The sequence below is a fragment of the Rhinopithecus roxellana genome, chromosome 15 (assembly GCF_007565055.1).
Source record: "Rhinopithecus roxellana isolate Shanxi Qingling chromosome 15, ASM756505v1, whole genome shotgun sequence".
In the NCBI taxonomy this organism is placed as follows: domain Eukaryota; kingdom Metazoa; phylum Chordata; class Mammalia; order Primates; family Cercopithecidae; genus Rhinopithecus; species Rhinopithecus roxellana.
The window spans coordinates 86,183,780-86,208,711 of record NC_044563.1 but is presented as its reverse complement, the minus strand read 5'-3'; the positions used below and the strand labels follow the sequence as shown (position 1 = coordinate 86,208,711).

Below are 24,932 nucleotides of genomic sequence, written 5' to 3'. Positions count from 1 at the left end.
CCCCCGGCCGGTCCGCAGCCCCGCCCCGGCCCCTCCCTCCGGCCTGTGCGGCTAGTCCGGCGGCGGCGCCGGCGCGGGGACAGGCGGAGGCGCAGGCAGGGCCGGGCGGACGGGCGCTGGCAGCAGTAGCAGCGCCGCGGGCCCCTCAGAGTGGCCGGAGTCCAGGCTTTGCCCTCGCATCCTGCTCCAACGCGGTGAGTGCGACGGGCGGGCCCCAAGGGTGCGTTTGTATTCCTGTCAGCCCGGGTCTGGGTCCGAGCGTCTGTGGGTGGGGGCACGGATGATTTTCAAAAGCTGTGCTTCTCTCTGCCCACGTGAGGCGTGTCCATGTCCGTGAGAGCAGCAGGGGGATTCTGCGGGCTGTGGCTGCTCACGTGAGGTCCCTGTTTTGAGGCGGGGAGGCGCGGGTGGATGGGTGATGGTTCCTTGGAGGAGCGCGGGGTTTGGGAGCTTGTGTGTGTTGGCGGAGGGTGCTGAACGCTGCGGCCGAGGGGGGGGGTGGTGGTGGTGGTGGTGGTGGTGGGTGCTAAGTGGGACTCTGGAATATTGTGGCCCAGCTTGTCTGAAGGGCTCTTTTCTCCCTGGCGCAGACACCTCCACCCCTTGCTTCCCCACCCCCACCCTCCCCACCCCCCGCCCCTTCCATCCTCTGGCACCCACAGGCCCACCAGTCAGGATGGAGGACGCCCTTTCCTCCCCATGCACTGCTCTGTGGACAGGAAGCCTCATGTGGAGGCTGTTTTTTTGTGGGAAAGGACCCCTCTGGTTCTCCTGTAGCCTGAGCCCTGCCTGGAGGACCCCAGGCCCCTCCCTGGTTCTGACCTCCTCCCTTCTGGAATTGGCTTCAGATCCTGGGCTGCAAACCTGCAGGGACAGATGGTTGCAGGTTGGAGGGGCAGGCTGCACCCCAGGGAGGTCAGTTCGACTGAGGGCAGGCCCTGGGTTTGTTCTTGGTGTGGGGGTTCTCTGATGTGGACAACAGAAACTCAGGACTGGCCCTAGCAGGAAGATCACATCTGGGAGGTCAGAGCAGGTGCAGAAAATATCACAGGTCTCTCCTGGCCAGTCTGTCTAGCTCACTGGTGCCCATTCATCCCCTAAGCAGGGGATGATTTGCTGCAGAATTGGAATCAGAGCTGCAGGCCTGACAGGAGCCCTGCTTCTTTGGGCTTGTATGCCTCCAGTGACAGAGCACTTGCTACCTTCTGCTGTGGAAAAGCTTCCTTATATAAGCAGAGGTCTCTCTTCTTGGGACTTTATTCACTGTCTTGTTACTGCCATTACTTTTGCATCTCTCTCTGATGAAAGGGAACTGCAGAGATGTAAACAGGGCTCTCCTGTAACCAACATATACTGAGTACTTCCTGCATGCCAGGTACTGCCACAGCCACTTAGGAGACAATGGCATTCTTGCTGAGAGAACTTGAGCAAAAAGTCCATAGTTGAGATAGTGTAGCCCAGGTTCAGAAAAAGCAGAAAAACCCTATGGTTAGAATAGAGAGCGTTCGTAGAGTGTCACAGGTGACTTAAAACTCAGCAAACATTTATTTGGGGGGGGGGGGAGTGTGATAGGGGAGTGTGGAGGGGAGGGAACTAAGACCATCCTCTAACACGTTTAGCCTAACAGTGAAAACTAGAAGTCAAATCATCAAGGTAGTACAAGATGGGATTTATTCATGGGCTCGTGGTATCTGTAGAGACTCTTGGCTTGAGAGGGAACCTTGGGAGTCTCAGATTTTGAGAAAGCACCCCTCTTCTCCCAATTTACAAGTAAGGGAATGGGGTCAGAACTTGCCTAGAGTTTCACCTTGTGTTAGTGGTGTTAGCCACAGTGTCAAGACTAGATCCTAGATCTCCTCACTTTTTAAACCTAGCCACATTTTCAGAGGCAGAATTGCGGATGTAGTCATAGCTTGTATCTGAAAGGTGAAAGAAAAGGCATAATTGAGAAGACTGCCAGGGTTCTGGCTTGTGTGGGTAGGTGAGTGGTGGTGTCTTATATTTATTTTTTTAGATTTATTTATTTTTATGCTTTTAGGATGTAAAAGCATCATGTGTAACCTCTGCCTTTTTGAGATTTGCAGTCTGTCCATCTGGTCCATATTTCTTAGTTTCTCTTGTTTCTGTTTCTTTACTCATTGTTTCCCCAATGTACGTATCCATGTCCTATTTGTCCCTCAAGACAGCTCAAATACCCCTTCCTCTGGAAGCCTTCTTTATTCTACACCACCCTCAGAGTTAGATACTTCCTCCAGTTTGCTGCTCTAGCAATTTGAACATGTCAATATCATGGTACTTATCACATTGTAGTTACGTGTTTCCATTTCTGTTTCTCACATTAGTCTAAAAACTTGTGAAAGACAGGGAGTGTGTCTGATTCAGCTTTGTGTCTTCATTTCTCAGCTGAAGGACCTGGCCCACAATGTGCCCAGAGAAGTCTGATTGAATGGTTCATTCACTTTACTCAGTCTGGCAGTGTTGGGGGAGATGGCCATGAATTTCATTGCTTTGCTTCCCTGCCAATCTTATGTAAAGGATTCATTGGCTTTAAGGATTTTGCCTCATCCAAGGCTTCATTTGTTTCAGAGAAAGCCCAAAGACTGTAACCTGCAGTCATTTGTCATTTTTTTGAGGTCTCAAATGATCAGATAAACCTGGAAGCTAGTGAGTAGACGTGAGTTATTTTAGCAAGCAAGTGAGCCTAGCTGGCCTCTCACATCCATTTTCAACAATGCCTTGGTTACCTCCGTTCACAGCTGTGTAATTCATGTATACTGGGAATCCTGTGAGATTGTAGGAGGAAGTCCTGGGGGAAATTAATGCTGTTTGAGAATTTGGAGAAACTGAAAAGCCTTGAAATACATGCTTTGCAGATGTCCAGGATCTAGTGGAGTCAGCACTGGCTGTCTTCATTTGTTCACAATCAGCTTCTTGCTTGACTCCCTGGATCTGGCTTCCTGTCCTCCAACCTCTGAAAACCACACACTCTGAGGTTAATGAGAGCCTCTCTGGGCTTAAATAATGGGACCTCTGCAGCATTTCACTCCCTTGTTCATGAAGTTCTCGTCTCCCTTGGCATTCATGACATCTCTGTTTCCTGATTCTCTTGCTTCTCTGGCTGTGCCTTCTCAATCTTCTTTGCAGACTCTGCTTCCTGGGCCTCTCTCTTAAATATTGAGGTTCCTTGGGGATAGGCCCTCCTTTCTCACTTTACCCTCTCTGGGTAATGTCATCCACTTCCATGGCTTCAGGAACCATCTCTACACTAACATCCAAATTCATGTCTCCAGGCCAGATGTCTCTCTTAGGCTTCAGCGTATCTTGCCAACTGGACCTCTCCACTTGAATTACATCCCATAGGCACCTCAGATTCATCACATTAAACACTGAACTCTAGCTGGGTGCTGTGGCTCATGCCTGCAATCCCCACACTTTGGCAGGCCAAGGCAGGAGGATTAGTTGAGCCCAGGAGTTTGAGGCTGCAGTGAGCTATGATCATAACACCACATTCCAGCCTGGACAACAGAGTAAGACCCTGTCTCTTAAAAATAAAAATGAAAAAACCTTAAAAGATAAACACCGAACTTATCATCCTCTCATCCAAACTGCTCTTCTTTGAGAGTTTCCAAAGAATCGTCTGTTAATTCCTTCTTCTCCCCTAACTCTTCATATGTAAATACCCAGCCACCAAGTTCTGTTGCTATCCTCCTGCAAAATTCATTTATCTTGGCCTCTCTTTGCTATTCTCCTAATCAAGGCAGTTTCTTAATTTTCCATCCTTGCCCTTTAAACTATTTTCCACACAGCAGCCAAAAATGTACTTTTGTCACTCTGTACATAATAGCCCTCACCACTACCAAGGTTTTCCTTTGCTTTTTGGATAAATCCCTCATCCCCTAGCAGGTAAGGGTAAAGTCTCAACTCCTTGATAAGCCCAACAAAGCATTGCATAATGTATCTTTTGCCTACCTCTCCATCTTGTTTCTTAGCCCTCCCATCACAGTGTCTGTCCTTTCTTTAGGAGAAAGTAACTTTCTTTAGGAGTTACTAAAGTTACTTTCTTTAGGAGAAAGGTTGGCCTCCAACCTCTGGACCCATCCCTGCTCCAGATCTAGGTTAGGTAACCTTTGTACTCCTGGAACAATTGGTGCTTCCTCATCATGGTCTTCACCACTTTGCATTGCAGTAACCTATTTATTAGATTGTGGAATCCATGAAGGCTGAGCTGTGACTATTTGTCTTTGTGTCCCCAGGCCTAGCAGCAGTGTCAAGTGAATGCTGAATAAGGGAATGAGGTGCCTTGAGAACTAAGCCATAAAGGATGGTGGGAATAACCAATGCAGGGATAGCAGAAGGCAGTCTGAGGAAGAAGAGTGAAGTCCAACTCTGAGACCAAGGCCTTATAAGTGTCCGCTGTGATAAACAGTCCACTTGAACCACCACCTATAGGATCTTGGGGGCAAATCTCTAGAGCACAGTGGGATGGAAGAGCTAGGACCCCACGGGAGGAAGAGAATCTCAGATTCAGGCAGGGGTGTGGCCTCAGCGGCTGCATGCCCAGTAAGTCTGGGAGGGGAACTGAAGCAGGAAGGGGAGGAGGTGGGGAGGAGCTATTGGTCCTTGGACGTAGCCCAATCCCCGCCCCTGTGTGATAGTCTGGGAGAGCCCCTAGGCTTGGAGAGAGGTGGAGCCTGGCATCCAGCTACCCCAGCAGGACCCAGCAGACCACTCCCACTCTTCCTCCCAGCCTTTCCCTTCACCAGACAGAAGCTTCAGCTTGCCTCCCGCCTCCTGGTCCTTCTGCCAACCTTCAATCTGTCCTCCCTCCTGCTATGTTTTCCTGGTATTAAGTCTTCAGACTCCAGAACCCATTACAACTGTAGAGAGAACATCAGAATGCCAGTGTCCACATCAGGAGAGGATACTTTCAGGCATGCCCTTCCCACTCTACCCAGGTCCACTCTTACACAAACAAAAGGCACAGCAACTCAGCCCTTCTATCCCTCCCCAAATCTAGACTCCGTCCTGCATTCATTCATTCATTCATTCATTCATTCATTCATTCATTCACAGTCTTTAGAAAAAGGCTCATAATGCATCTAACAGCACAGACAATGGTGACCTGGTCCTATTCACTGCCTATTTTGGAGTAATTCAGCTATTGTTCGGCCACCCTTCATGACCAAATCCCTGACATGCATTGTCTACATCTGCTGTGTTAACTTCATCTCCCATTTACTCTTCAGTCACTCTGACGTGGCTTCTGCCCCTGTCACCCCACCACAGCCAAATCTAGTGGACACTTTTCAGTCTGTTTCTTATTTCACCCCTTCTTTTTCTTGCACTGTTTTATTGATTTCTTTGGTTTCACACTCTCTTGGTTTTCCTACCATTTCTCAGGGTTCTCTTTCTCAGTCACCTTTGCTGGCTCCTCTCGCTTGTGCCAGGCCCTTTTCTTATCACTGTCTGCCCTCTGTCCCTAGGTGGTCTCACGTGTTTTCATTGCTGTAAGTGCCATTTATATGCCAGTGATCCGAAATCAGTAACCAGCCCAGACTTTTGAGCTCCTGTATTCTGTTTCTCACTTGACAGCTTTACCTGGACATCACAGAGACACATTGTACTTAGCATACATAGAACAAAATGCCCCAAATCAGCTCCACCTCAGCTCTCACTGTCTCTATTCATGGCCCATCATTTGCTAAAATGAGAAAGCTAGGAGTCATAATTGACATCCCTCTCACACCCAGTTCATCTTGATGTCCTTTTGATTTCTCTTTTATTTATTTTATTTTTATAGAGATGGAGTCTCATTATGTTGCCCAGACTGATCTTGAACTCCTGAGCTCAAGTGAACCTTCTTCCTCATCCTCTCAAAGTGCTGGGATTACAGATGTGAGCCATCTTGCCTGGTCAATGAATATTTCTCAAATCAGTCCAGCTTTTTGCTTGTAGCTCAGATGATACCCTGCATTATCTTACCCAAAGAACTTTGGTAGCTTCCTAACTGGTTTCTCTGAGTCCACTCTTGCTTCTCTTTGTCTTCAATTCTCACAGCTGCCAGAGTAGCTTTCTAATTTATTTTCACTGATTTATAAACCACATCATCCCCCCCTCCAACTTAGAATAAAATCACTTTTTTTTTGAGACAGAATCTCACTTTGTCTCATCCCAGGCTAGAGTGCAGTGGCACGATTATGGCTCACTGCAGCCTCCACCTCCTGGGCTCAAGCAATCCTCCCAGCTCAGCCTCCCAAGTAGCTGGGACTACAGGTGGGTGCCACCATGCCCAGATAATTTTTAAATTTTTTGTAGATATTGGTCTCATTATGTTGCCCAGGCTGGTCTCCAATTCCTGGGCTCAACGATTTTCCTGCCTTGGCCTCTGAAAGTGCTAGTATTACAGGCATGAGCCACTGCACCCAGCCAAAATCACATTCTTAATGGTGGTTATAAGGTCCTTCATGATCTCATCTCCACCTGTCTTCCCAAACTCACCTCTTGCTTTTATTGACTTGGCTCTAACCACACAGTCCTTTCAGGTTCTCCATGAGCCTTCTGCATAACGACCTTTATTATGCTATTTCTTCAGCCTAGAATGATTTCCCTTCCTGATTCCCTGTTGTTTCTCACCCTCACCCATACCATTTTTCTCCCATACACCCAGAATTCTGCTTAAAAGTTACCTCCTTGGAGAGCCTTCCTGATGACCCAATCAAAAGTGTTCTTTCTCACAGCATCCATTTTTTCTTTATATCACTTCCCTGCCACCATTGTTTACTTTTAGCCACCACCTCCCCACCACAGGGACAGTGACCATATCTGTTTTATCATTCCATTCCTAACACCTGTGCAAAGTAGGCAGTAAATATTTATTGAATTCCTGAAATCAGTTCAATAAGTATAGGTCAATCTTTATGTCAGACTCTGTGCTAAGTGCTAAGAATGAAAACATAAAATAAAATGTAAGTACATAAATAAAATGCCTACCCTCAAGAACACTGCATGGAATGGAGAAAGCAGAGAAGTAGCAAGAAAATCACAGCATAGCTTCTAAGAGTTAGGATGGAGTAAATACAGGGTGCTGAGGGACACAGAGGTAGAGCACCCAAGCCAGACTCTGGGTAGTCATGGAAGGTCTTCTAAAGGAGGTGACATTTATATGGGGACCTGAAAGATGCATAGGTGTCACATCAGCCAGGAAAAGGGGCCAGGAAGAGGATCTCAGGACAGAGAGAACGAATGAGTGATCTCCCAGAAGCAAAAGAGAACAAGGAGTTTTCCAGGAACTAGGAAAACAAACAAACAAAAAAACAAAACAAAAAACCAGCAAGAATGATTGATCATAGACTCATGAGACATGAGGTTGTAGAAAAGGTATGGGGCAAAGTTAAGCCTCATTGGCCAATTTAAGGACTTTGGACAATGGAGAACCATTGAAGGAATTTAAACAGAGAGTAGTGACAAGATCAAATCTTTATTTTAAAAGCTTCATTCTGGCTGCAAGGAAGATAGATGGAAAGGTATCAGTGAGGAGACAAGAACACCAGTTAAGAGGCTATTGCTGTATTCCAGGAGAGAACTGATGGTCGCCTGAATTGGAGGGGGGGGGAGTAGCTGTGGGATTGGAAACAATGGTTTAAGATATTCAGGAAGCAGTCCTGAACTGGATACCAACTGGGTGTGAAAAAGAGTGCAGTTTCAGGTAGTTGTGCTAAGAGGTGGGTCAGGGAATAAATGGAAGAGCTGCAGGTAGTCAAAGGAGAGACACTCCATTCAGGTCTCTTGGAGGAGGATTTGGGGGAGGCAGAGGAGATGAAGGGTAAGTGTGTCAGTGAAAATGGACATCTCTGTACCATGCACTCAATATACACTATGTCACATTTTCAAATTATTATTCTTGTAATTACAAATTAAGACACCGAGGTCCAGATAAGTTATATGAATTGTCCAAACTCACACAGCTCGTGAGAGACTGAGCCAGGTTTGAAACCCAGTCTAATCCTACGTCTGTGCTCTTAAACAGAACACCAGGCTCAGGGGTCACATCACCCTGATCCTTCCAGTCACTGCCCTGTCTTGCCCCTAGCAGGGAAGAGGTGGGGGCAAGTTCTTTGCAGGGGATTTGAGTGGCGGGGATTGGGTGGGGAGAAGAAGTGCTGGACTCCCTGGTGCTGACCATCTCTCCGTACAGAGGCTGGTGTGAGTGGCAGGAGCCAACCGTGGGCGCCATGGCAAAGAGGGAGGACAGCCCTGGCCCAGAGGTCCAGCCGATGGACAAGCAGTTCCTGGTATGCAGCATCTGCCTGGATCGGTACCAGTGCCCCAAGGTTCTTCCTTGCCTGCACACCTTCTGTGAGAGGTGAGGGGATGTGTGTACTGGGGAGGGATGAGGATCCTGTGGGCTCCCCTGAGGGAGCATGTGTAAACCTGTAGTAGGTGAGGGCAACATGCTTACTTGGGAGGAGAGCAGGTGAACCCCAACCTGCAGGAAATGAGGTTGTGGGGGCAAGAACCTGTGAGAGAACCATAAGCTTGTAACACTGGGCCATGGTTCCTGTCCAGAATAGGGCCTTCTCTGCCCTTTCCCAAACCTCAAGGCGGCTTTTGACACCACCTGATAAATCAAACAGTGTTGAGACTCAACCAGCTTTGGCATCAGCAATTTATGACTAGTAGGAGGATATTTGAAGCTAGGTCTGTCCTTCCCTGCTTGTCCTCATTGTTGTCCTCAGGTACTGAGTGAATGGCAACCCATCCCAGCCTCTAGGCTTCTATCAATCATTTATTCATTTAACAAATATTCATTTATTGAACAACTACTATGTGCCAGACCCTGTCCTAGGCATTGGGTATGCAGTGATGAGCAAAAACAGATATGATTCTTACTCTTTAAAAATGGATACACAATAGTTTACATATTTACGGGGAACATGTGATATATTGTTACAAGCATAGAATGGGTAACAATCAAGTAGGGTATTTAAGGTACCCATCACTTATAATGCTTACTCTTAAAGAGCTAACAGTCTAGTGAAAGAAAAAGATAGTCATCAAATAATCATATAGCCAGATTATAGATAAATAGAACTTTTAGTAAGTGCCGCAAATAAAGTGCTGAGCTATGAGAGATTGGCATATGGAATCTATTATGGTTTGGAGAATCAGGGAAGGTTTCCCTGAGGAGCAATTCAGAGGATGAATAGGAGTTAACTAGGTAAAGGGAGTTGGAAGAGCATTCTGCACAGAAGGAAGACCATTGGAAAAACCCATGTGACATGAGAAAATAAGTCAGGTAAGAGGCCTGGAGGAAGCCTGGTGGGGCTAGAGCAGAGTGAGTGTGACTGAGAGTAGCATGGGATGAAGCTGGAGAGGTAGGTGGAGGCCAGACCATCTAGGGCTTTGTAGACCTGTTAGGGAATTTTGCCTTTACCCTGAGAGCCACATGAAGCCTTTGCAGGGTTTTATATGTGATCGCATCTGTATTTTGACAGTATTCTCTTGGGCCTTCATCTCTCATTGTTCTTTCTTGGATGGCCTGGTCCCTGGGTCTTCTCACCATTGCCTCTATCCACACTTTTCCTCTGCCTTCTGCTCCAGTTGAAACCTGGCTCTGCACCAGGGATACTGCTTCCCTGCCAGCCCTGCTCTTTGAGATTCCAGCTCCACTGCCCACTCTCCTTTATCAACTGGAAATGGCCTCAGTTTTCTTGTCCATTCAAGTTCTTCTGTCAACCTGGGGACAACCACCCTCTTGTGCCTGTTGGTTCTTAACTGTTTCTTCAGGGTTGTCCCCCATTCCACCTCACTTAACACTCCCTCCCAACCATGCCCTGAATCTTATCATCCAGAATCTTATCTGTAGTCATAAACTCCAACGTTCCACTCCTGGCTCCCATTACACCACTCCCATTACACCACTTTTGATAACAATATAAATGTCTAGCCCCTTTGACTGCTCCCTCTTTTCCCAGTCACCAACTGCATGCTGGCCTCCCTTTCTTTCCTGCCCATCCTGGACCGTGTGGCTGACCGACTGGCTCCCCTGCAGTTCTTTCACATCTTTATCCTTTGCAAAGCCCATGCAATAGAAGCTCAATGTTGGATCAGAGCCAAAATTGGATATCTCTGCACTTTCTCCTGTGCCCAGATCACTGAGCACACCTGGAGAAAATCAGTGGCTGAGAAATTTTAATAACAATAGCTACCATGTATTGATGCTTACCGTTTGCCAGAGACTGGCTAAGTGATTTATACATACTGATTTCCTTAATCCCTGCAACAGATACTTTATTAACTTCATTTTATTATTTGATTTTAATTTTTTTTGTTTGTTTTTTGGTTTTTTTTTGAGACATAGTCTCTCTCTGTCACCCACGCTGGAGTACAGTGGTGCCATCTTGGCTCACTGCAACCTGTGCCTCCCGGTTTCAAGTGATTATCCTGCCTCAGCCTCTCAAGTAGCTGGGATTACAGGCACATGCCACCATGCCTGGCTAATTTTTGTATTTTTAGTAGAGACGGGGTTTTACCATGTTGGCCAGGCTGGTCTTGAACTCCTGACCTTGTGATCCACCTGCCTCAGCCTCCCAAAGTTCTGGGATTACAGGCCCACCGTGCCCAGCTTGTTTTAATTTTTTAATTTAATTTTATTTTTTTAGAGATGAGGGTCTTGCTGTATTGCCCAAGGTGGACTTGAACTCCTGGGCTCAAGTGATCCTCCTGCCTCAGCCTCATGAGTAGCTGGGATTACAGGTACAGGCCACCACACCCAGGTATCCCCATTTTAGAGAGGAGGAAACTAAGGTTCAAAGTCAGTAGGTAATTAAGAAATATCTCTGGCCAGGTGCAGTTGCTCATGCCTATAATCCCAGCACTTTGGGAGGCCAAGGGGGGAGGTTCACTTGAGCCCAGGAGTTCCAGAGTAGCCTGAGAAACAACATAGTGAGATGTGGTCTCTACAAAAGAATTTAAAAATTAGCTGGGTGTGGTGGCATGCACCTGTAGTCCTAGCTACTCAGGAGGCTGAGGTGAGAGGATCATTTGAGCCTGGGAGGTAGAGGCTGCAGTGAGCTGTGATCACATCACTGCACTCTAGCCTGGGTGACAGAGAGACGCTCTATCTCAAATTAAATAAATAAACAAATAAAAAAATAAAAGAAATATTTCCAAGCTACACAGCAAGTACATGGCTGAGGTCTGAATCCAGTTTTCACTGCAGAGCTCTCACTGTATCCCTTGGTCTCTGCTCTCAGAGTATGTTCTAGTGGGCAGTCACTGACAGTAAGCAATCAAGAAAACGAGAGCTGCAGCTTGTATTAATGTTTTGCAGGATATAAACAGAGAGAAGTAGGGGTGTTCGGGGCGAGAACTATTCTATATAGTCATCAAGGAAAGCTTCTCTGAGGAGGTGACATTTGACCTGAGTTCTGAGGATAAGAAGGAGACAGATTGTTCCAGGCAATAGAAAAATCTGTGCAAAGTTCTTGAGGAAGAAGTAGACAGGACATGTTCAGATACCAGAAAAGAAACCAGTGTGGACAAGTGAGGAGGAAAGTGGGATGAGGTGAAATTGCAGAGAATAAGGGCAGTTTAAGGGGGAGCTTGTAGGTTTTCGGAAAGTGTTTGGATTTTATTCTAAGTGCAATGGGAAACCATTGGAGTTTAAAAAAAAAATATATATATATATATACACACACACACACACACATACACACATACAGGGAAATAATCTGATGTAAAAAGTTCACCCTAGCTGTTATAGAGAGAATGGATTATAAAGAGCCAGGTACACTTGACAAATAGGAAGGGGATATTGCTGAATTAGAAGGTATTTTGCATGGGGAAACACTAGATTCAGTGAGCTGGGAAGAAAGCTGCTGAAGAATAGAGTGGAATCGTTGAAATGCAGTGATAGTTGATGAGAAATGGGTGTTAGTGGGAGCATGAGAAGGGGGAAAAGATCATTGAGGATGAGAAGGTCAAGGAATTAAGAAATCACAATGGGGGATGGATGTTAGTGCCACTGAGAATGATGACAGAGTGGTGGTGGGGGTAATGGAAGGAAGAGAGTGAGCTAAGAGAAAGATGTCCACAAATGGAGGTGGGGGCAACCATTAGGTTAGCAGAGACAATAACAAGGAGTGATATAGGTAGAAGGCATGAGCTTCAAAGGAGTTAGAGTTGAATAGTTTAGAAATGTTCCAGTTGGGAAGAGGGAGGGCTCAAGCCCACCTTCTGGCCCTAAGGAGTGTGGAGTGTGAGACAAAAACCACTCTACTTGAGAGGACTGCAGGGAAAAGTAAATCACAGTTAAATAAGTTAGGCTGGGCATGGTGGCTCACACCTATAATCCCAGCACTTTGGGAGGCCGAGATGGGCAGATCACCTGAGGTCAGGACTTCAAGACCAGCCTGGCCAACATGGTGAAACCCCATCTCTACTGAAAATACAAAAATTAGCCAGGCATGATGGCATGTGCCTATAATTCCAGCTACTCGGGAGGCTAAGATAAGAGAATCGCTTAAACCTGGGAGGTAGAGGTTGCAGTGAGCCAAGATTGTGCTACTGCACTTCCCACCTGGGTGACAGAGCAGGACTCCATCTCAAAAAAAAAAAAAAAAAAAAAAAAAAAAACACCAAAAAAACAAAAAAAAAAATTAAATACGTGAATACTTGTGAAGCACTTAGAATCATGCCTGGCACATAGTGTTTGTCAGATTTTAATTAAGATCCTAAGTTATAGGAAACATTAAGGCATGAGATTGAGGATATGGGAGAGTTTGCACAATGCAGATCTTCACTCCACAAATTTGAGGTCCCCAAATACAGCTGCCTTCAGTTCTCATATCTGTTTCTAGTAAGTGTCCTCTGCCCTCCCATCAGTGACTAATCTGAGCCATCATCAGGCCCCTGAATCCTCCATCGTTCACTCTCCTGTGTCCCCTGTACCCCTCTACATCTTCCTCTCCTTTCCTCCTTCCCTCCATTCAGAGACTGACATCCAGTCCTCCTCTTCAGGCCAATCAGAGGCACTCCTCAATCCTCTGCACTCCCCAATCCTCAAGATCTTGTCCTCTCAGTTTTCTAGTCTCTTCCCCTTCTTCTCTCCTGACTCCTCCATGCATAAGCAAGCTCAAAACTCCCATGCCAAACAGATAAAAACCCTTTGTCACCTTGTCCCTTTCTAGCACCATCCAACCCCTCAACCTCCTTCTCATTCGAACTTTCAAGCTCCCCTTCACTCAACTTCCAGCAGTCAAGCTTTCCTTCTTCTGCCACTCCCTCCCTGTTTTCCCTACAGACAAAGTACCCTCGCATTTGCCAAATTCAGTAGACATTTTTCTGTCCTTACCTTACCCAACTCCTCAGCTGCTTTTGACACTGATGACTACTCATTCCCTCCTGGAAATGTACCACTCACTTCTCTGCCCTAACACTGCTGCTCCTCCTGCCTCTCGGCCTGGTCTTCTTTGTCGTCCTCATTCGGTTTTTGCTGAGTGCTCTGTCCCTCTCTCTTATCACCATCTATGCTTTCTTGGCTGATCTCATCCTCTCCCAGTGCTACCAAAGCCATCTAAATGTTGATGGCATACCCATCTCTTGTCTCTAATCTTCATTCTCCTAACTGTCTACTGGTGACCTCAACCTGGATGTTTATTGTTACAGTAAATTCAACCAGGACAAGGCTGGACTTTCCTATAGCTACTCCTCTTTCTATGTTTCTCATCTTAGTGAATGTCACCACTATCCACTCAGTTATCTAAGCTAGGAAGCTGGAAGTCAATGAAGACTCATCACCTTCCTTTTCCCCATATCTAATCAGACAACACCTCCCACCTTCCCTCCTTCTTAAACACTTCTCAAATTTGTTTCCACCTCATAGTCTACATTACTACTGCCTAAATCCAGGTCTTCCTCACTTCCTGCCTAGATTATTATAAGAGTATACTGGTTAAACACATACTTTGCATTTGAAGACAGGCTTCAGCACCCACTGCTGTTGTTACCTTGGGCCACTTGCCCTTCCTCCTGCTAACAGAAACACAAATCAGAAAGCATGGCATCTGGCACATATGCACTTAATAAATGGTAACTAGCTGATGATGCCACTGCCCTCGCTGCCCTCCCCCCCGCCCCCCTCCACCCCATCTGCTGTCTCATTCCCTTTAAATTCACTCCCCACACAGAGGTGGTGAAGAGGAGCTTGGTAAAATGCATACCTGGCTATACCACTCTGTGGCAGCTTCCTATTGCTGGTGGGATAACTTCTAAGCTCCTTGATTTCTCTCACCATTCCTTGCCTTGGACTTTGTCTCTAGCCAGCCACATCAAACTGCTCACAGTTCCCTATTCATACTATGCTGCTTCTTGCTGTCTTCTGTATCTGGACTACCCTTCCCCCTCTGCCTGCACCTTTCTTTGGTCAGGCTAACAATTATTTATCCTTGAAGATTTAGTTTACATCAACTTCTCTGAAGACTTTCCTGGACACCCTCTTCACCTACCTGAGCCAGATGCATTTCCTTATCACTGTATCTATCATTCCTTATATTAACAATAAGTAATACAAGTAGCCTACCATATATAGTGCTATTGTGAGTCAGGCATTTTACATTTAATTCTCTTCAAATATAAATACGTACTTTACATGTAATCCTCTAACACTCTGTGAAGTCTGTACTTCTCCATCTTACAAAGGAAGAGTCCTTCACTTGCCAAAGTTATGTAACTTGTCAGGAGTCACACAGTATAACAGGTGACCGACGGGGTGTTGCCCTGGGCAGCCTAGCTCCAGGACCCATTCCCTTAATCATCATGTTATTTACTTCTGTACTATTCCTGTGACTTTTTTCTCTGTAGGTGGGATGTATTTTAAGGGTAGGCACTGTGCTTTATCTTTTTGTCCCCAGAGCTTGGCATAAATTTGGCAAGAGTAGATAGTAAATGTTTAATGAGTTAAAGAAGTTGGGCAGGGGGTGCCTAGTTGCACATTCCTATGAGAAGCATTTGTGAACACCTGTGAAAGCTGAGCCTGTGTGCACACTGTGAGGAATGTGGATAGTCTGCTCTTCTAAGAGGGGTCAGGGATGTGTTCCTCAGTTGTAAGAGGCAAGGCCATTATACCTGCTGGCAGATGAGATGTGTCAAGCAGAGAGGTTTTAAAATGAAGTGTAATGGCACACCTGTGAGGGAAGGGGTCGGCACCCATGGGAAGTATAAGGAAGGGTGCACTTATGCTACCACATTCACTCTGGTCTTCGACTCTCCTTCTTCCTGGACAGGTGTCTCCAAAACTATATCCCTGCCCAGAGCCTGACGCTATCCTGTCCAGTATGCCGGCAGACGTCCATCCTCCCAGAGCAGGGTGTCTCGGCACTGCAGAACAACTTTTTCATCAGCAGCCTCATGGAGGCAATGCAGCAGGCATCTGATGGGTCCCACGACCCAGAGGACCCTCACCCCCTCAGTGCAGTGGCTGGCCGCCCTCTCTCCTGCCCCAACCATGAAGGCAAGGTGGGCCCAAGCGAGGCCCAGTGAGGCCGGGACTTGGGGTGGGAGGAGAGGAGAGGCACTGGGGGGTGCCGAGTGGCTGGGTGAAAGGGTACTGCTCTGGATGAGTGGTCCAGGTAGGGGGTGCACTTAGAAAGTAAGGGGCAGGGAGGGCAGGTGGGGAGGGGAGGAGACAAAGAAGTGTGATGTCTAGCCATTACCCAACTGGAGTCCTTGTACTACAGACAATGGAGTTTTACTGTGAGGCCTGTGAGACAGCCATGTGTGGTGAGTGCCGTGCCGGGGAGCATCGTGAGCACGGCACAGTGCTGCTGAGGGATGTGGTGGAGCAGCACAAGGCGGCCCTGCAGCGCCAGCTTGAGGCTGTGCGTGGCCGGTAGGCACTGGGCAGGGTCCTGGGCTGGTGGGGCCACAGGGATGGTGTGGGAGGGGAATAAAGGGTCTGGGAAGGGCAGACATAGAAGTCACAGGGAGGTCTCAGGAAGGAGATCTCCACGAGGGCAGCAATAGGGTCCCCAGGGAGAAGGGAAACTTCTGCAAAGCCACCCTCAGCAACTCTGGCATGAGATGTTCCCCCTCCAGATTGCCACAGCTGTCCGCAGCAATTGCCTTAGTTGGGGGCATCAGCCAGCAGCTGCAGGAGCGCAAGGCAGAGGCCCTGGCCCAGATCAGTGCAGCCTTCGAAGACCTGGAGCAAGCACTGCAGCAGCGCAAGCAGGCTCTGGTCAGAGATCTGGAGACCATTTGTGGGGCCAAACAGAAGGTGTGTCTTGTGTTCACCCTTCCCTACCATCGTCCTTTGTAATGGTTTTGTTGCCTCCATTGTTCCTCTGTCTTCCACACCAGCTCCCCATTCCCCAGCCTAGATATTCTGCCTCCTCACATGCCCTCAGTAGGTGCTGTGGGCATCTGTGTCCTCTGTCCACAGGCACCCTCCTGTATTTCTTTTATGCCACAGTGCTACAACTTCAGTAATCACAGAGACTCCCCCTGTGCCAGTCTGCTCACCCACTCCTCCCCCTACCCCTCCTCAGGTGTTGCAAACCCAGCTGGACACTCTGCGCCAGGGTCAGGAACACATCGGCAGTAGCTGCAGCTTCGCAGAGCAGGCACTGCGCCTGGGTTCGGCCCCGGAGGTGTTGCTGGTGCGCAAGCATATGAGAGAGCGGCTGGCGGCATTGGCGGCACAGGCATTCCCGGAGCGGCCACACGAGAATGCACAGCTGGAACTGGTCCTTGAGGTGGACGGGCTGCGGCGATCGGTGCTCAATCTGGGCGCACTGCTCACCACGAGCGCCACTGCACACGAGACGGTGGCCACCGGAGAGGGCCTGCGCCAGGCGCTAGTGGGCCAGCCTGCCTCGCTCACTGTCACTACCAAAGACAAGGATGGGCGGTTGGTGCGCACAGGCAGCGCTGAGCTGCGCGCAGAGATCACCGGTCCGGACGGCACGCGCCTTCCGGTGCCAGTGGTGGACCACAAGAATGGCACATATGAGCTGGTGTACACAGCGCGCACGGAAGGCGAGCTGCTCCTCTCAGTGCTGCTCTACGGGCAGCCAGTGCGCGGCAGCCCCTTCCGCGTGCGTGCCCTGCGTCCTGGGGACCTGCCACCTTCCCCTGACGATGTGAAGCGCCGTGTCAAGTCCCCTGGCGGCCCCGGCAGCCATGTGCGCCAGAAGGCAGTGCGTAGGCCCAGTTCCATGTACAGCACAGGCGGCAAACGAAAGGACAACCCAATTGAGGATGAGCTCGTCTTCCGTGTTGGTACAGACAGCCGAGGGCAGAGCCAGATGGGCCAGGCTCAGGTAGTGGGTGGGGAGGGAAGGGAGGTTCAAAATGACCTCTGAGTGAATTCTTTTGTTTTCCCTCTCATCCCGTCCCACAGGCAGTCGTGGAAGGGAGAAAGGTGAATTCACCAATTTACAAGGTGTGTCCGCAGCCAGCAGCGGCCGCATCGTGGTAGCAGACAGCAACAACCAGTGTATTCAGGTAAGCACCTTTACCGCTCGACTCCACCACCAAAATAAGAGTTTTCAAGCTACAGCCTCCTGAAAAGATAGAAAGCACAGGTCACCTCCTGGAAGATGGAACCCTGCAGATAGTACCGTTCCTTAAGAGCGGTGAATCAAAGGATCACCCCTTATGCACCCACCGGCCACCCCATTCCCATAGGCCACAACTGTAACCAGCACCTTCAGTCAGAAACCAGAGTTTACTATGCTTGTAGCCTCTACTTTGTAGGCCATGGCTTAGGCCAGGTCAGCTCCTGGACTGCAAAGATCTGGCTCATTCCTCCTTCCCTTCTGCCTCTCCTTGAGCCTCTTACTTTCTCCCTTTTCCTCCTGGTGGCCAGGATGCAGGCCTGCCCTCCCTTGCTGTCTTCCAACATGCTTGCCTGACTCCTGAATGTATGTAGTCTGTCTGGAGTCTCTGCAGTTATCAGGTTGGCTAGACAGTCACATGGGGGTATCTTGGCCAAAGCAGGTATCTTTCAGTGGCTAGAAGTTGTAGCATAACCTCACAGGTGTTCCTCCCACTGCCTCTCCCATAACCTCATACAGCTGATTATAGCATCCACCACACCGAATGGACATGGTTTCTGCTGCACTGTGAGCTCCTTTTCAAAGCCAGGAAATATGCCTTTTTCTTTCTGTTTCTTGTAGTAAAAACTCAGAGCCTAGTACAGTGGGTACCAGGGTAGTTGACACAGCAGAGCAGTTAAAAGCTCCGGCTCTGAAACCAGACACCTGAACTTGAAATCTAGCTGTGTCACATACTAACAAGTCACATGACCTCTTTGAGCTTCAGTTAACTCGTGTAAAATTAGGAAAAGTATATCTGATAGGGTTGTGGGGAGTGTTAAATGATGTACTGTACTTGACATCTAGTGAAACTTCTGATGTTAGCTATTGTTAAAAATATCATCATCCAGGTGGAGGCTGTAAACAAAGGCAAGCAGGTGTGAAAGAGCTGGAGGAGGTGGTTCAGGGAACTGGAAGGAGCCCAGCAGGCTTGAAGGTAGATTACTATTAGAAGCTGGGGGTAGCTGAGGTCAGATTGTAAATGGTTTTGGAGATGGAGTGTGGAATTTTTATTTTATCCTATAGGGGATTGTTTCTAACTACCATGCACTTTACTTCTTTGAAACATTTTACTGGGTAGCAAAACTTTTTGCTGAAGATCCTTACTTCTCAACACCTATATGTTTAAACTTCCTGACCCTGCTTGAGTACTCATATCATTGATCCAGCTGTGCTAAGGTCCTTTCCCTCAGTGATGGCTACTCCCTGACCCCTGCTTTTCACCTAACAGTCTAAAAGTGCCAGGGACTCTTCTGTGGCCATATTCCCAGTTCTGTCCAGTCTGCCTTTACTCCTACCCTATTTCTAAGAGCAGAGGAATGGAGAGGCCCTGTGCAGCACAAAAGGCATTTGGGTCCAGCCTGAATAGTGAGGAGGGGATTGCAGGGGAGTAATGAGGTGGTGCTGAGTCCCTACTCAGTTACACCTTCCAGCTCCTTTCCAACTCCCTAGGCTGGGAATGCTTCCTGGCATAAAAGTTGAGATTTGGGACCCCTTCTCTGTTGTGCGCACACACAGGTGTGCTCCCTGCTCACATGCACAGATAAATGCCACTTTGTCTGTCCTGGTGAGGGGGCTGAGCTTCCTCATTATTTTTTGTTTGTTTGTTTGGGACAGGGTCTCTGTTGCCCAGGCTAGAGTGCAGTGCTATGATTACAGCTCACTGCAGCTTTGACCTCCTGTGCTAAAGCGATCCTCCTACCTCAGCCTCCCAAGTAGCTGGGACTACAGGCGCATGCCACTATACCTGGCTAATTTATTTTATTTTATTTTTATTTTTAGTAGAGACAGGGTCTCATTGTATTGTTTGGGCTGGTCTGGAACTCCTAGGCTCAAGCTATCCTCCTGCCTTGGTGTCTGAAAGTGCTGGAATTACAGGCATGAGCCACTGCACCTGGCCTCCCCATTGTTTCAGAGTGGGCAATCAAGAGGGAACACTTGGTATAGCTCCACTCTCTTCCAAACACCTGCTACTTCTATGGCAGTCCTCCTCTTGCTTCTACTTCCACCTGTCCTCTGTGTCGCCACTGCTAGGAGCCTGGCTCAGATTTCTAAGTTGAGTTTCTGCTTCTCTTACTCTGGAGTCCTTAGGGCTGGCATGGGCTGGGCTCCCTGATGAGGTCTGACCCCCCGCCTCCTCCTCTCAGTACATAGGGATTGGGATCCTCACGACATGACCGTTTTCTCTTTTGGATCCTTCTATGTTGGAGGATGAGGCAGACCCCCTCATTGAGTGGAACCAGCATCAGTTGACAGAAGACAAAAAACATTTTGTGATTCTGAATGAATGATTTGATTTGTATATATTATATTCTTGTGTAATTGTGTAAGCTCCCAGTTTTATCAGCTCTTCTGTGAAAATTCCCTCATTCCCTTAGGCAGAATGTTAAATCACATTCTTCTCAGTTCCCTCAGCCTTTTGCTGCTGTACTTTTCATACTTTACTGGAATCACTGGTTTGTTTTTGTTTTTGTCTGGTTTTGTTTTGTTTTATTTTGGTTTAAGTCTTTCTCCCCCACTAGACTGTGAGATCCCTGAAGTCAGGGATCTACTTTCAGATACCATGGTATAGGAAAGAGATGTTAAGGACCAAACTAGGACACCAGCAGATTCTAGAGATATTAAGGAAACAAGAATGGCAGATTTTGCTGAGTCGTCAAATGTCAAGAATGGCAGGACTTTGTGAACTGGGTAGATGGTGTTGCTGTTCAGGAGCAGGCCCAGGTTTAAGTTGATGAATTCGCTTTTGCAGATGTTTGAGATAGCTATGCAGCATTCAAGTGGAGATGTCCAGTTCAGGTCTGAGATTGAGCTGGGGAGTTCATTCATTTGTTGAATATCTACTATGTGCCAAATGCCATATCAGTGCTGTAAATGCAGCAGCAAACAAAATAGATGCAGTCCCTATGCCATGCGAGGCTTACATCCTTAGAAGGGGACACTGATATTTAATAGTTACTTAGCTGCAAAAAGATAATTGTTATGAAGAGAGCTGTAAAGCATATATGCTGGTGACCTAAGTTGATGTGTGCATATTGATTTGGTAGGGTGGAGGGTGGTCATTAAAGTCTTCTCTGAACAAGTGACCTGGAAATTCTAAGAATGGAAAGATGAGTAAGAGTTGGCCAGGTGTCAGGGGTGGGATAGAATTGGACTGGAAGAACAAGATATCCCAAAGCCTCATCAGTATTGGGCCAGAACCTGAGCTGCTCAAACTGGAGAGGCATTACCTCACTGCTGAACCTGTACCTTTTAGTCCCCCTCACTTCTATTTAGCTTGTGGAGCTCGTGGTATCTCCCTTCTCATACTGATGAGTGCTGTCCTGCCACAGGGGACCACTGCAGAACCCAAGAGCTGTGCTGGTCAGCCAGAGAAGAGCTTAGTAGAAGGCCCACATTAGAAGAAAGGGACGCCTGTTGGTGGTACCAGTTTAAACAGCCCTCAGGACTAAGAGATGGGGTTGGTGTGGGGCAGGGACGGGGAGACCAGTCCATTAAGGAAGGCACAGGTTTGAATCCAAGAGCAAGGCCAATGCCCAGAACTTGAGTTCTCCAAGGCCGCTCCTGGCTCTCGTTCATCTTGTGTCCCCAGAGCCTATAACAAAGCAGAGTGTATGAGACTTACGTAGTGCGTAATGTTTTGACTGTGAAGGAAAAGCCAGAAAGCTTAGCTAAAGCGGGAAGGAGGATTAAAGGAGGTGCTTTTGGGACAGAGAGACCTGAGCATATTGGGCAGCTAAAGTGGAGGAGGTTGGAGAAGGGAGAGGTTGAAAGGTTCACTCTGTCTAGGAGGAAGGTTTCCTTGTCAGCCCCATAGCCTGAATGAACTAATTCTTGTATAGATTCTCCTCTCTCACCTACCCCATTCCAGTCTGCTACTAAGTCTCATGAGTCTACTTCCTACATGTGTCTTGAGTCCATCTGCTTCCCTCCAGCCAATTTCCTTGGTCCAATCCATCATCGTTTCTCAACTGGAATACTGCAACAGCCTCTGACTGGGCAGCTTGACTCCTCCCTACGGCCAGAATGTTCTTTCTTAAAAGCAAAATTGATCTTGTCACTGCTATGCCTAGAAATGTTTAGAGACTCCTCATTACACCCAGGATAAAACATAATTCCTTCTTTTGTTCACCTGGGTGCTCCCTGCAGTCCAGCCACACTGGACAGGTCCTCAAGTGGTGCCCATACTTGACTTTGTGCCTTTTACAATCTGCTCACTCTGCTCGAATACCTTTCCTTTTCCTTTTCTGGCCGAATTTGGTTTATGTGGCATCCTTATTAGGCTATTTGTTGAGACATCTTCTCTTGGAGCCTTTTCTCACCATTCCCCTTCATCCCTTCATGTTCTCACAACCCCATTCACATCTCTGTTGCATTCCCCCATACCTGCTGCCATGTTTGATTTTTGTCAGTAAGTGCTTGTTGAATGACTGAATAAATGGTGGTGGGGGGTCTCCTCCCTCAAGATCCTACTCCCTTCTGTCTGCGCCCACAGTGTCACCCCTCCTACCTGTTCCCTTCCCTTGCTCCTCTGCTCCAGGTTTTCTCCAATGAGGGCCAGTTCAAGTTCCGTTTTGGGGTCCGAGGACGCTCACCTGGGCAGCTGCAGCGCCCCACAGGTGTGGCAGTGGACACCAATGGAGACATTATTGTGGCAGACTATGACAACCGTTGGGTCAGCATCTTCTCCCCTGAGGGCAAGTTCAAGGTGAGAGGCCTGCTGTCACTTTACTTACCCTGGTGTCCAGCTTGAACTGACCAGTCTAGTGCCTCTTGGTGATCAGGGTCTGGACTGATCCAAACCTACCTCCTCCTCCTCGCTGTTCTTTCCCTAGCCCAAGGTTCTGCTTTGATGCTGGGTTAGGACTACTATCCCCACTAGTCAGAATAAAACTTCTTATGGATATTCTCTTCCTCTAGACCAAGATTGGAGCTGGCCGCCTCATGGGCCCCAAGGGAGTGGCCGTAGACCGGAATGGACATATCATTGTGGTCGACAACAAGTCTTGCTGCGTCTTTACCTTCCAGCCCAATGGCAAACTGGTTGGCCGTTTTGGGGGCCGTGGGGCCACTGACCGCCACTTTGCAGGTATGGGGGGACAGCGCCAAGATTTATGCTGATACCCCTGTTCCAGAGACCTCCACTAGATACCCTAGCTCTAAAGGCCCTCTCCTCTTATATCTTGGCTCTGAAGATCCCACTTCCCTATACTTTAGCCCTGTCATCTCAGTCCTAGAGATCCCACCCCTCTCCTAACTCCCTAGCTTTATCTTCCCAGATACTCTTCCCCATGCCACTCGGTGTCCCAGCTTACTGCCCTGAAGACCACTTTGTATTTTCAGGGCCCCATTTTGTGGCTGTGAACAACAAGAATGAGATTGTAGTAACGGACTTCCATAACCATTCAGTGAAGGTCAGTGTCCTCCCTCCCTCCGTGACCACTGTCCCAACATCCTTTCCTCTTCCACAAGACTCCTCTCTATTTTACCTCCTCCTTTTCCCCCTTGAGATCATTCACTCAAACAATACACATTTACACATTTATGGCATGGCTGCTTTGTCCCAGGCAGTATGCTAGAAGCTGGAGATACAGTGATGCACAAGGCAAATGTATTCTGTGTCTTCTTGATTATAGTCTACTAGGGAATAGAAAAAGGTAACCAAAAAATTTCAATATGATGTAATAGATTCTGTGATAGGAAGGTACAGGGAACTGTGGGAAGGGATACTGAAATGTATGATTCAGGAAAGACTATGTGAGGAGGACCTCAAGCACAAGTGGGAACTAAATGGAAGGCAGAGGAGGACGAGAGTGTTTGAGACACAGGAAGAGCCAAGAATGGAGGTGGGAACCTTGATAGTGTGTTTGAGAAATCACAAGTAGTTTAGACTCAACTTGAGGAGCAGACCGTGAAAGCTGAGGATGAGGCTTGTGTTCCCCCTTAAGGGGCTTACTTTCCTCCCAAGAGCTATGGAGAGTCACAGTATTGCAGGCAGGGGAGTGATGCAGTCCTGGGTGTCTTAGATCACTCAGGCTGAGGCAAGACTGAGGCAGGAAGATCAATCTTTTGCAGTGATCCAGATGAGAAATGATGTGAGCCTGGACCATGAGAAAGACATGGCAGTGTATGCATAGGGTGTAGATTTGAGAGAGAGATTTGAGATGGAATCAAGGGTTGTGTTAATTCATTGGCTTATCAAGCAGAGAAGAAATTGGAGTCAAGAGTGACTCATGGCCAGCTGGGTGGCACCAGTCATTGAGATAGAGAACTGAGAGAACTGATTTCCCAGAGAAAATGAGCTGTTAGATTTGATATTCCCAACAGACATCAGCAAGAGTTGTCCAGTAGGCAGTAGGACACATTGATGTGAAGCCTGTGAAGCAGATTTGGGCTGTAGCTATAGATCTGGGTGGGGGTCCTCAGCCCTGGGGCTTCACCCTGTCCTCCTCCAAGGCCTGAGGCCAGGTCCCCAGTCCCTAGCCCCTTCCCCCGCCAGGTGTACAGTGCCGATGGAGAGTTCCTCTTCAAGTTTGGCTCCCATGGCGAAGGCAATGGGCAGTTCAACGCCCCCACAGGAGTAGCTGTGGACTCCAATGGAAACATCATTGTGGCTGACTGGGGCAACAGCCGCATCCAGGTGAGTAAGGCCTGGAAATGACATGAGGGGGAGGATTCCTGCTGTGTCCCATATGCCCATTCCCCCAAAACAGACTCATCTGCCTGATCTTGCCTCTCCCTCCATTCTCCACTCCTTCCCCAGGTATTCGACAGCTCTGGCTCCTTCCTGTCCTATATCAACACATCTGCAGAACCACTGTATGGTCCACAGGGCCTGGCACTGACCTCGGATGGCCACGTGGTGGTGGCTGATGCTGGCAACCACTGCTTTAAAGCCTATCGCTACCTCCAGTAGCTGCACAGAGGCCCTGCCTGGCTTGTGGAGGGACAGACATTGGGGTGATTGGACAAAAGAGGGTCTGGCTGGGAGGTGGGCCAGACCTGGCAGCACTGAATGTGGGCTGTGGGCGTGGTGCGCCCGGTGCCCTCCCTCTCCTACCCCCACCCCCACGGTTGCACTTTATTTATTCGGTTCTTGCTTTGGTGACTGGGTGAGCCTGGACTGTGGTCCCAAGGATGTGTGCAGAGCTTCACCCTACCCTTCTTTCACACCTCCCCTCCCCTCTCAGTCTGCTCCCCATCCCCCAGCCTGGGGCCAGAACAGCCTCCTACTCCAGGACAGAAGTCCCTCTAGTTGTCTCCCTACCACCCTATACACACTGACAGAGACAGCAATACCCCACCCCCCGTATTAAATAAATGTCTTCACCAAGA

General features: G+C 48.2%; 1 protein-coding gene across 6 annotated transcripts; it reads left to right on the top strand.

Annotated features, from left to right (window-relative positions):
• On the top strand, window positions 1-24,932 carry TRIM3 (tripartite motif containing 3). 6 transcript variants are annotated; one of them, XM_010383527.2, is made up of 12 exons: window positions 1-194; window positions 8,195-8,362; window positions 15,285-15,516; window positions 15,738-15,889; window positions 16,096-16,276; window positions 16,548-17,280; window positions 17,402-17,505; window positions 22,138-22,305; window positions 22,518-22,686; window positions 22,941-23,011; window positions 24,097-24,237; window positions 24,361-24,930. In XM_010383527.2, exons 2-12 carry the CDS (start codon window positions 8,232-8,234, stop codon window positions 24,511-24,513), a joined length of 2,235 nt encoding a protein of 744 aa, XP_010381829.1. In that variant the 5' UTR covers window positions 1-194; window positions 8,195-8,231; the 3' UTR covers window positions 24,514-24,930. The 6 variants fall into 6 exon arrangements, with proteins under 6 accessions (XP_010381829.1, XP_030773872.1, XP_030773873.1 ...); XM_030918012.1 differs by having other exon boundaries at window positions 42-194; window positions 15,285-15,511; window positions 24,361-24,932; XM_030918013.1 differs by having other exon boundaries at window positions 42-220; window positions 24,361-24,538.

Excerpts from the sequence above, each read along its gene's own strand:
- TRIM3 (XM_030918010.1), top strand. The coding sequence starts at position 728 with ATGTGGAGGCTGTTTTTTTGTGGGAAAGGACCCCTCTGGTTCTCCTGT. Across the intron at positions 916-8,194 it reads GCAGGCTGCACCCCAGGGAG|AGGCTGGTGTGAGTGGCAGG; the intron begins GTCAGTTCGACT and ends CTCTCCGTACAG. Across the intron at positions 15,890-16,095 it reads CTTGAGGCTGTGCGTGGCCG|ATTGCCACAGCTGTCCGCAG; the intron begins GTAGGCACTGGG and ends TTCCCCCTCCAG.